This window comes from Eubalaena glacialis, chromosome 13, assembly GCF_028564815.1.
Source record: "Eubalaena glacialis isolate mEubGla1 chromosome 13, mEubGla1.1.hap2.+ XY, whole genome shotgun sequence".
In the NCBI taxonomy this organism is placed as follows: Eukaryota; Metazoa; Chordata; class Mammalia; order Artiodactyla; family Balaenidae; genus Eubalaena; species Eubalaena glacialis.
The window spans coordinates 19,086,828-19,099,508 of record NC_083728.1 but is presented as its reverse complement, the minus strand read 5'-3'; the positions used below and the strand labels follow the sequence as shown (position 1 = coordinate 19,099,508).

General features: G+C 43.1%; 1 protein-coding gene across 2 annotated transcripts in view; it reads right to left on the bottom strand.

Annotated features, from left to right (window-relative positions):
- CHD6 (chromodomain helicase DNA binding protein 6) overlaps positions 1-12,681 on the bottom strand; it is a 223,939-nt gene that overhangs the window by 154,111 nt on the left and 57,147 nt on the right. For both annotated transcript variants that reach the window (XM_061209614.1, XM_061209613.1), the window contains exon 2: positions 4,641-4,697. In XM_061209614.1, the coding sequence (XP_061065597.1) occupies positions 4,641-4,673 (33 nt within the window). In that variant the 5' untranslated portion in view covers positions 4,674-4,697. The remainder of the gene's footprint in view (positions 1-4,640; positions 4,698-12,681) is intronic.

Below are 12,681 nucleotides of genomic sequence, written 5' to 3'. Positions count from 1 at the left end.
TTCAAAGAGGAGAATCCTCAGTGCATTCATTACTTTGATTCTTTTGGTACCTGTTTTCCTGGAGTTCCCAATTTTATTATTTTGGGGTGGCTCGGAGCATTAAGAGGTTTAATCTTTGATGGCATTGTTCTAGTTTTGAAATGTCTAGTACATTTCAGTCTCTTAGAAGAATTGTGGGAGATTTTGTTTTGTTTTGTTTTCAGTGAAAGTCACAAACTCTCCTCTTCTTTGACTCACAAAGGGGAAGGGTCCCCAGTATACATATTTGGATGCTTGGTTGTTTTTAAGACCAGAGAGCTCCTGGTGTTTTATTTAGGAACAGAAAAGGCCCATGTAATCCTAAGAGTTTCCTGGCCTGTATCCTCCAGGTAGGAGCAGATGACTCTAAGCTGGTCTCTAAGCCAATACTCCTGTAAACCAGAGCCCAGGAAAGACAGCTCATAAATGTATAATTCTCTGGAGCTCAATTCTATGCAGTTGTACTGATGTTTCATCAAGTCACTGTGTATTTTTTAAGTGTTGATACATTAAAACTTGCTTTATAGAAGATGAGTAAATTTTTTAAACACTTGAAAATTTTATTTCCTTGTTAATTAACCTTCTACAGATCAGGGCATGCAACCAAAAGCAGCTTAAATACTCAAAAAATAAAATAACAGGATGCTGTTTTTAGGTTCTTCTGGTTTATGTTCCTATTTTAGGACCCTCACTTTTCTCTTATTCAAAAATATTTTATGCCCTATACATCTGTGGACTGCAGGGTAAATTATTTGGGCATAAATAATCCAAGCAAAAGTATAGTTTTTCTTTCATTTTGACTATCTCAAGTAATAACACTTTTTATTAGCCAATATTTTCTTATTGCACAATTCTAAAACGTACATTGACTACTTTTTGAGAAGAAAGTACTATTACTCAAAGGCTTACTACTGAACAAATTTGTAATTCAGGAACATTGCTAACTTTGCTTTAAATCTTACTCTCAGTGTTAAATCATTTAAAAAATTTACAGTCTAAAAATCATACTGGTATTAGTATCAGGTTAGGAAATTAAAGTTCTTAAAATGGATTCAATTCATTCTCTGCAATATGCATTCAAATTTTACTTTAAAATACATCTGTTACTGTGAAGAACCTAAAGTGGTTCACACTTAACGGGTCATTAATCCAGTACTCTTTGCCCTGACTGTTTGGATATTAAAGTTCCTTTATGTTTTCTATAAAAAAAAAAATTAAATTAAAATAAAATAAAAATACTTTGCTGCTAAAAAAATGCTAACCATCATCTGAACCTTCAGCAAGTCACAGTCCTTTTGCTGGTGGAGGGTCCTGCCTCAGTGCTGACGGCTGCTGACCGATCAGGCTGGTGGCTGCTGAAGCTGGGGTGTCTGTGGCAATTTCTTAAAATACGACAACAATGAAGTTTACCACATCAGCTGACTCTTCCTTGCACAAACAATTTTCTGTAGCATGCAGTGCTGTCTGACAGCATTCTACCCACAGCAGAACTCCTTTCAAAATTGGAATCAATCCTCTCAAACCCTGCTGCTGCTTTATCAACTACATTTATGTAATATTCTAAATCCTTTGTTGTCATCTCAACAACCTTCACAGCATCTTCACCAGGAGTAGACTCCATCTCAAGGAACCACTTTCTATGCACATCCATAAGAAGCAACTCCTCAACTGTTCAAGTTTTATCATGAGATGGCAGCAATTCAGTCCCATCTTCAGGCTCCACTTCTAATTCTAGTTCTCTTGTCTTTTCCACCACATCTGAAGTTATTTCCTCCACTGAAGTCTTGAACCCCTCAAAGTCACCCGTAAGGGTTGGAATCAACTTCTCCCAAACTCCTGTTAATGCTGACATTTTGACCTCTTCCCATGAATCACAAATGTTCTTCATGGCATCTAGTATGGTGAATCCTTTCCAGAAGGTTTTCAACGTACTTTGCCCAGATCCATCAGAGGAATCACTATCTATGGCAGCCACAACCTTACAAAATGTACGTCCTAAATAGTAAGATTTGAAAGTCAAAATTACTCCTTGACCCATGGGCTGCAGAATGGATGCTGTGTGAGCAGGCATGAAAACATCATTAATCTCGCTGTACAACTCCATCAAAGCTCTTGGGTGACCATGTGCATTGTCAATGAGCCGTAATATTTTGAAAGAAAATCTTTTTTTCTGAGCAGTAGGCCTCAACAGTGGACTTACACATACAGTAAGCCATGTTGTAAACACATGTGCTATCATCCAGGCTTTGTAATTTCCATTTAGAGAGAGTACAGGCAGAGTAGATTTAGCATAATTCTCATTTAGGATAATCTCATTTAGCATAATTCTCATACTAGGCCCTAGTATTTTCAGGATGGTACATGAGCACTGGCTTCAACCTAAAAGTCAACAGCTGCATTAGCCCCTAACAAGAGAGTCAGCCTGTCTTTTGAAACTTTGAAGACAGGCACTGACTTGCCCTCTCTAGCTATCAAGGTCCTAAATGGCATCTTCTTCCAATAGGAGGCTGTTTTGTCTAAACTGAAAATCTGTTGTTTAGTGTAGCCACCTTCATTAATTACCTTAGCTAGATCTCCTGGATAACTTGCTGCAGCTTCTACATCAGCACTTGCTGCTTCACCGTGTACTTTTAGGTTATGGAGACAGCTCCTCTCCTTAAACCTCAGGAACCAACCTCTGTTAGCTTTAAACTTTTCTTCTACACTTTCCTCACCTCTCTCAGCCTTCATAGAATTGAAGAGAGTTAGGGCCTTGCTCTGGATTAGGCTTTGACTTAAGAGAATGGTGTGATTTGTCTGATCTTCTATCCAGACCACTCAAACTTTCTCCATATCAGCAATAAGGCTGTGGTGCTTTCTTATTTGTGTGTTCACTGGAACGGCACTTTTAATTTCCTTCAAGAATTCTTCCTTTGCATCCACAACTTGGCTAAACTGTTTAGCACAAGAGGCCTCGCTTGCAGCCTGTCTCTGCTTTCCATGTGCCTTCTTCACTAAACTTAATCACCTCTAGCTTTTGATCGAAAGTGAGAGCCGAGCAACTGGTCCTTTCACTTGAACACCTAGAGGCCACTGTAGGGTTATTAAGTGGCCTAACTTCCATCTTGTTGTGTCTCAAGGAATGGTTGTTTCCTGGGCTCAGAAACCGGAGGAGAAGGTGAAAGATGGAGGAAGAGCCAGTCAGTTGGTGGAGCAGTCACAGACATTTATCAATGAAGTTCACCCCAAAACAATGACAATAGTAACACCAAAGATCACGGACCACAGATCACCATAGCAAATATAATAATAATGGAAATGTCCGAAATACTGAATTACCAAAATGTGACACCGAGACACGAAGTGAGCAAATGCTGTTGGGAAAATGGCGCTGATAGACCTGCTCAAGGCAGGGCTGCCACAAACCTTCAATTTGTAAAAAATGTAATACCTGCACAGTAAAATGAGGCATGCCTGTAGTTGCCTTTTTGATGGACATTTAAGTTCATTTCCATTTTTGCTATAAACAAAGTCGCAATGAAACCTACACACCCATCTGAGTATATCCATAGGATAAAATCCTGGCAGATGGAACTGCATTCTCTACAGTGTTTGTCTACTAACTTTTGACTCTACAGAGCCAGGACAGGAGGAAATCAGCGTGTAGATAGTGTTTAGGCACTGCTCTTCCTATTAAAATTGGCAGCAGGTGACTCAATTCTTTCCCAAAACAGGCTGTTTTGTTTTGGTTTCACAAGGACCTATCCACTGGGAACAGAACAGAGAGTAGTCCTTGTAACCATATCCCTAGGTCACCCTGTATCCGACTACTCAGTGCTCTACAAGCAGAGAGGAAAGTGGCTGGTCCCACCCAACCTCTTTGCATAGGGTCCCAGCTGAAGGGCAGGGATTCATATCTCCCCAGTTACCAGGCTGTCATTCAATTCTGCAAAAGGAAAACCAGCCCATCAGAGACAGCCTGTTTCTAAGAGACAGAGGCAGGTCCCCTCATCTCACCTCCCTGAGCCACACTGGTTTAGGTCTCTGGGATCTTCTGAAAATGTAATCACCTGGAACACATAAGTACCAACTAAGGAAAAAGATCTCAGCAGGATGCGTCACAAGAGCCAAATGTTTTTATCAACTCCCCTCCCCTTCAGGAAACCAAATGCCAAACAGTTAATGTTCACTATTTTCTGCAGGAGGAAGCTTCCAATTAGTTCACTATTTTCTGCAGGAGAAAACTTCAGCACATCATGATAAATAAGAATTCTTTAAGTGAATGCTTTTAGTTTAACCAAACATCGAAAATAATAAATATGTAAACTATAAAGAAGTGATCACTTCTCTCTTTATAAAAACTTGGTAAGCTATTTCTCTTTCGCATAGCTGATTTTGAATAATATTCTGATCTACAATCTTCGTTCCATTTATTCCTAGATAGAGCTGACCTGAGCATAGTAAAAATCTATGTATTAAGTCATTCAGAACACAGCTCTCAGTTACCACGTGGAGAATGGGAAACAAGCAGCAGGGTAACTACCAGAGGCTAAGAGATAAGCCAAAACTGCCAGCATCACCTCTTGTAAAAAAGCACCAGTGTATGCTGGATGCATTCACTTAAAAGATATGTGACCTCTTACCTGCTTCTCTTTCTTCTGTATTTTCATTATCATCTATTAAAGGCAATTATTTTATTTCTGTAAAACATAAAAAAGGCAAAGATTATGCTAAAATCCAAAATGAAACATTTTAGATTATCTCAAGATTAGCTGTGACACATGAGGAAAACACAGAATAGAGGATTACTTCTACAGAACACTTACAATTAGTGGTCTTCTAGCCCAGCACCCCCCAGAGCCCTACATATAGGCCTAAACCTACCTACTCCCATCCTAAACCCTAGTTTTTTGCTCCAGATGTAGTGGAGTCAAAAAGATACTGTCTTTGTAGATAAAACAAGTTATAAAAGATGCTGGCATATTAAATTACAAAGGAAACTAAAAGATGAACCAAAAATAATGACATGACTATACTGAGGGGGGTGGAGAGGGGGTAGAATTAAGCAAAGCCCTCATTTCTTTTGGAAGAAAATCAGTAAATAGTATCTACAATTGGAAATCAAGAAATAGAAATATACACAATAGGGGCCTCCCTGGTGGTGCAGTGGTTAAAAATCTGCCTGGCAATGCAGGGGACACGGGTTCGAGCCCTGGTCGGGGAAGATCCCACATGCTGCGGAGCAACTAAGCCCGTGCGCCACAACTACTGAGCCTGCGCTCTAGAGCCCACGTGCCACAACTACTGAAGCCCGCGCGCCTAGAGCCCGTGCTCCGCAACAAGAGAAGCCACCGCAATGAGAAGCCCCCGCTCGCCGCAACTAGAGAAAGCCCGCACACAGCAACAAAGACCCAACGCAGCCAAAAATAAATAAATAAAAAGAAATATACACAGTAAAATAGAGCTAAAAGAGTTAAAAGTCATCGTCTTGAAGGAGAGAGGAGCTGGTGTGAGACAGGACAGGGCACTCTTGCATTTCATCACATGCTCTCCTACATCACTTGATGTTTTAAACAATGTGCACTTTAAACTGACAAAATAAGTTCCATTCCAATATTTCACATGATCTTTTTTTTAAAAAATAAATTTATTTATTTTATTTTATTTTTGGCTGCGCTGGGTCTTCGTTGCTGCGCATGGGCTTTCTTTAGTTGCAGCAAGCAGGGGGATACTCTTTGTTGAGGTGCGCGGGCGTCTCATTGCGGTGGCTTCTCTTGTTGCGGAGAATGGGCTCTAGGCACGCAGGCTCAGTAGTTGTGGCTTGCGGGCTCCAGAGTGCATGCTCAGTAGTTGTGGTGCACAGGCTCAGCTGCTCTGCAGCATGTGGGATCTTCCTGGGCCAGGGCTCGAACCCATGTCCCCTGCACTGGCAGGCGGATTCTCAACCACTGCACCACCAGGGAAGCCCTCATATGATCTTTTTAAATGATTTTATTGTACCCAGGACTTAAGCCCCATCCCCACTCCAACCACAATGACACCTGAACTTTTTCTCATAAATGACTTTTCAGCACCATAGCGACAAGAGCCCAGCAAGTGGCTTGAGAGGTCACTGAAGTGCACTAAGGGCATCCCAGGGAACAGAAAGAATGCTATTTTAGGAAACCCAGAATTTGGGGCGGCCTGAATCACTCACTCTCACCTTCCCCATAGACAAACTATGGAAGGATCATAGTATCCCGGCTTCCGGTTCTAGTCCGGATGTAGACACCGCCTCATATTTATTGTTTACTTTGACTTCCTGGACATCCCAGAGAGCTAGGAAAACATCCCAGAGGCACACAATTATCCTTATGTTATAATTATTTCTCATATCCAAATGAATGTGATGTGCAGGCATCAAGGAGAACTTTAAGATTAAAGTGAGACAGTCCCACCTTCTAAGTGGGCTCATGGTGTGTATGATGCAACTGAGAAAAATGAAGGATTTCAATCATCCCTGGGGCCACAATTACAGTTTACCAGTTTAAAGTCTGGTAACTTCAGGGGTTTTTTTCCTCCAAGAGTCAGAAGCATTTTCTATTAAAAGGACCATAAAATGCTACCAGGATATTGCTGCTTGCAAAGAGCATAGCATCCAAGGAGGTAACAAGCTGCAAAGTGGGCGCAGGCGGGGCCTAGACCAAGGGGGAAGGAGAGGAGGGCAGAGAAGAACTGGCCAAATCAAGAAAAGGGAAAGTCAAGTCAGCAAACAGTGCTTCTAAGGATCAGTGTGAGGACTAGCATTTGATCGAACAATTACCTCAAGAAAACCATAGATTCCTGAGAAATGGCAAGGTAAGGGCTCTGAATCAGGGCAGTTCAAAGGATTTTACCACCTAAACTCCGTTACAGTGGAGTCAGCACTAGGTAAACTATGTTAGTACAAGTTTATCTTCTTTATCTCTCAATTTCAAATTATCAGACCCCAGAAAACCAACACTCTCAACTATCACAAACTGCCACAAATTCTGAAATGAAGAAAGAAGTTTGGAAAATAAATTCTGGCTAATAAAAAGGGATATTATAAATAACCAGACACATATACTCAAATAAAATTCTACCCAACAAAATGAAATCAATCATTTACAAAATACAGAAGTCCAGTGCCAATAAAAATTACTTTTTAATTTATTAAAAAATCAAGTATAATGCAATAGAGACATCAAAAGACACAATTTCTGATCAAGTACCACAAACTAGCATGCAAATAAAACAGGGCCCCAGCACTGCCAGGAATGTGGGGAAAACTGTGGACCAAACTGATCCCTCCTGATGGCACCTTTCATTGTTTCAGGCTTTCTGAAAGCACTCAGGCAACGTGCCACTAGATCTATGAACTGCCACAGTCCATTGATCTGCCAGTTCCGCTTTCAGGAATCCATCCCAAGGAAATAAGCCAGCAGGAAACAAAGCTGAGAGGAAGCTCAACAGTGAGGTGGGGCACAACGTGAAAACGCCTGTCACAGCAGAGCTCGGGCACTGCAGAGGGCCATGGAGGTCACACGGGCCCACCATTCTCTGGGCCCGTGTCATCACAGGGCCTGGGAAGATCAGAGACGGCAGATGAGCACAAGCTGGAAAGACTGGGAAGAGGCTGACGCAAGTGTGGCTTGAATGTGGTTACTCAGCAGAGAGAAGGGTTGGAGGAAAAGAGCTGGGTGAAAGATTCTAAACCAAATCTTACTGCCCCCCACCATCTGTTCACATGCAAGATACTGCCACCTGCACCCTCAGGGATATTCACGCTGCACAGAAAACCCCCACCCCATTCTCTGAGACGGTGTGTGTGAAATCCAAGTGCATCCCAGTGATGATGCTGTAAGAATAACTGCTCTAGTTCACTGAAAGCAGTCTTTGGCCAACCTCCCATTGTTACTGTGAAACCATCTCTAGCACCTGGATGGATTGCTACACACCAGCTCACAGCCACTCCACAAGATAACAGATACAAACAACATCAATAGGGACTTCCCTGGTAGCGCAGTGGTTAAGACTCTGAGCTCCCAATGCAGGAGGCCTGGGTTCAATCCCTGGTCAGAGAACTAGATCCCACGTGCATGCTGCAAACTAAGGAGCCTGAGAGCCGCAACTAATGAGCCTGCCGGCCACAACTAATGAGTGCACGTGATGTAACTAAGGAGCAGGCAAGCCGCAACTAAGGGGCCCACCTGCCGCGACAAAGACCCACGACAAAGACCCAGCGCAACCAAATTAATTAAATAAATATTTTTAAAAAAATCAATAGGTGTTCAATAAACATTTGTTGACTTTTATTTCTCCAAACAGCTACAAGGCACTCTCTCTTCGGTTACCTCTACTTTTTTTTTTTTTACCTCTTTGATGACACACATTTAAAAAATACAAAACCACCTAGTCTTTTTGTGAAGCTAAATGTTATGTAGCAGGAATGGATGACCAGATCTACCCTAAAGCAGGTACTTCTGCACACCACTGGAAATGGTTTTAGAGCCTCTGCTGCTGTGTTGCCATCACCCAAAAGTTGTGATTAGACAGATCTTTTGGGCTCGATAAAGTAAAAATTAAAACAGTAATTTCAGCATCCCACAACTTAATTAGAAGCATAATACAAATATATTCTGAAACTCCTAACTGTGTGGACAAACCAGGAAATTTGTTAAGAGGAAAAAGTGTATGTAAAAAAAGAAAAGTGTATAACTTCTGAATTACATGAAAACTGGGAGGACTCCTCACTGCCTTTCAATGCTTATGTATGAAAGTAGCATTTAATTACCTTCACAAGAAGGTTAGCTGCTAATAATATAAAAAGCAAACAATATAAAAATTCCCATTCCTTCTTACACTCACCTACCTCACGATGCTTCTATTAAGAAAAATGGGTGCCAGGTTTCAATAATAATATTTTGAAATTTACTACTTTTTCTCTTTCCAGTTCAAAAATTCTGCCCCAGTGCCTGCACCATTTCCAAGTTCCTCAGTGCTGTGTTATGGACACTTAAAAAATAATAAAACAACAGGTACACACCATTTTACCATTCATTTACGGAAATTATTTAAATTTACTCTATCTGGAGAATTCTGCCACCTGGGGTCTATTGCATTGCAAGAGTGTGTGTTTACGGAAACACGGACAAGTGCACACACAGCAGACCCTGCCATGGTCCTTATATCCACAGGGACAGCAGAAGACACAGCTGATGGCAGGAGGGACGGGGACCTTCGCTGTTAACAGGCCACCAAATCCCTTCCACGCTATCAGGCACTTTGGGACAGAGAGTAAGTGGGAAGCTACTTCAAAAATCAGATCTATCTCAAATCTTCCACAATGACCATGTACTTTTATCATCGATTCATGCCCCCCTTACAGCAGCAGGCACAAATGAGGCAATCCCACAGCGCTGGCGGGGGGTGTGGGGATGTGAGAAGGGAGCAGGCACAGGACATGGGGAATAACAACCCACTTGAGAAAAGCGAATCAAGAAGGCAGCGAGGAGCTCCTAGGGACCACCTCTTACCGAGACTCGGGACAGACATCCTTGACCACAAAGAGGGTCCGATGGGCGGGGTATCCCTCAACTTCTCACTTCCCACCTCCCCACCCAACCTGCACAAACTGGACAGATTTATCTCCGTCCTTTGCTAGGCCAGAAGCAGCCCACGGGAGGGTAACAGCGAGGGTCTGAAGTGCCAAAAAGCAGAGGAGATCCAGGCTCTAAGAACGATGAGCCAGAGCCAGGTAAAACCTCTTCCAGACTTTGTTTCCTCACCTATAAAAAAGGGTGACAACACCTACACCTCAGAGAGTATCAGGAGAATGTAAAGGGCTCAGAATCCAGTGTCTGTCACACGGTGTACGTGAGCTGTCTGGCAGCCTCTAGTGTCGCCTGTCCTGTGGGCTTCCTGCCAGGGTCAGAGGAGAGAAGGTGGCCCCCTCTCCTGAGGACAACTACCCTTCCATCAGTACTGGGGGTCCGTCCTCTCGCACTTCTCAGCCACCTCAGCCTCTGGATCACTTTGCAGTCAGTCTCTCCTCGTTTCGTTTAGGCTGCCCCTCAGACGTCACCCAACCCCTGAAGTCTTCTCCAACCACGCTACTCCCCCCACCCCCGCCCGCACTCTCTACCTTCTCAGCCCAATTTAGCTGAAGAATCCTGGCACTTGTTGCCACCTGACATTACATTATGTCTAGCTGACTATAAATTTATTACCTGTGAGATGCACACACACGAGTGTAAGCTTTGTTTTGTTCATGCTGTACTTCCTGAGTCTGGACCAGCACTGGGCTCATAACAGGTGCTCCATAAACATCTGTTCCATGAAGAATCACTTCCTTAAATCATCACTAAGCCTCTCTCTTTCTACAGCTCTTCTCTCAACAAAGAAACAGGCTCAACTCTATCTCAGAACAGTAACTATACCAACAAATCCCACACCTGAATTTTCACTTCCTCCCATATTACTTCCCTAAAGCTGCTCTTAGCAATGACTCCCTAGCTGCCAAATCCAAGGCTTTAGCCTGACTTCCTTGCAGCACTTTAAACTATGGACCATTTCCTCCTTCTAGAATTCTCATCTCACTGGTTTCTTGGAAGCCATTCTCTCCTGCTTTGCCTCTGACTGCAGGCCTCCAAAGCTCAGCTTCCTCCATAGGCTCCTCCTATTATAAGGCCTAACCGTGAAATGTCAGCGCCCCCAGGGCTAAACACGCTTAATACCACAAGGGCTCCCTGTGTTCTCCACTCAACTCCCAGACTTCATCTCTACACCAGGACCACTGCACATTTCCAAATCCAAGTCCTCCTCCTGACCTCCAGGTAGGCATGTCCATCCACATCCTGGCCAGTTCCAATTAGGTATTCCACAGATGCCACAAAAAACCCCCACAACTCAGTGCTGCCTTTACACACACACACCTGCTCCTATGTCCCCCACTAGAGGCTAGAGTCCCACGACCTGCCACCCAGCCCAGAGTTCAGTCATCCTTAACTACTTCCCTTTCCCTTAACTCCTTCCTAATTCCTGAATCCCGTGGTTCCTCCCCAGTCCACCTCTTTAGTTTATTACCACTTTTTTGGCAGGGGGATGTTTTTTTTTTACCAGATCTAGCCTCCTAAGTCTCTACTCTAAGTACCTTCTACCCTCATGCCATTACCCTCATTGGACCAAGAGTATGTTTTCCTAAAGTATAAACAAAATCAGATCATACCTCTGCAGCGTCTTCAAAAAGGAAAACAAATTCCTCATGGCACAGAGCCCTGCATAAGCGATCTGGCCTCTATTCCGAGTCTGCTGCTCTGACGTTACCGTCCACCATTCACCCAACTGTACTGAATACTTGAGGTTCAAGCTATGCCTCACCAGGAAAACCCTTCCACTGCCCTTCCACTCCTGTCTCTTATCCTTTGAAACTCAACTCTGGTGTCACGTTCTCCAGGATGTCTTACCCGACTTCCCTAAACCCTGAAAGCATCTCGTGAGAAGCACTAAGCCATAGCAGCTATATCACCATGTCATCTTTTCCCTGTCTGTGCATGCCATCGGCTAGGGGCCTAAGCACCCTCTGGGGAAGGGACTCTGTCCTGTAGCATCAGGCTCAGTGCCTGACATTTGGACTCATAAATGACTATCTGTGGAATGAGTGAGTGAATAAATGGGAAAGCTATGTTTACAGAAAAGGCTTTGAGCTCCTACTTTCTTCATCATAATTGGTGGCCTCTACCTTTTTTTCCTTTCCTGTTTATTCTGTTCTTTTAGTCCAATTTCTCAGCATGCATCATTCATACCTTTTCAAAGTAAAAATGTACTTAGCTTAAGAATTCAATAATATAAAGCTTAAAGCAAAAAATATCCCTCTGACTCTACTCCCCGCCATTCCTGACTCACTCTTCCCAGAGGTAGATCTGTAGCTATTCTTCCTACTACTTTCCAAAATATTTCTAAAAAACAGTGATATACCGCATTAACAAAATGAAGGATAAAAATCATAGGACAATCTCAATAGATGCAAAGAAAGCTTTGACAAGATTCAACATCCACTCATGATAAAAACGCTCAACAAAGTGGGCACAGAGGGAACATACCTCAACATAATAGAGGTCATATATGACAAACCCACAGCTAATATCATACTCAACAGTGAAAAGCTAAAAGCATTTCCTCTTAGATCAGGAACAAGACAAGGATGCCCACTCTCGCCACTTTTATTCAGTATAGTATTGGAAGTCCTAGCCATAGCAATCAGACTAGAAAAAGAAATAAAAGGCATCCAAATTGGAAAGGGGCTTTGCTGATGGCAAAGTGGTTAAGAGTACACCTGCCAATGCAGGGGACACATTGGTTCGAGCCCTGGTCCGGGAAGATCCCACATGCCGTGCAGCAACTAAGCCCGTGAGCCACAACTACTGAGCCTGCGCTCTAGAGCCCGTGAGCCACAACTACTGAGCCCACACGCCACAACTACTGAAGCCCACGCGCCTAGAGCCTGTGCTCCGCAACAACAGAAGCCACCGCAATGAGAAGCCCGCACGCCGCAACGAAGAGTAGCCCTCACTGGCTGCAACTAGAGAGAGCCCGAGCACAGCAACAAAGACCCAACTCAGCCAAAAATAAATAAATAAATAAATTTATTAAAAAAAAAAAAAAAAAAGAGCATATGACCCAAGC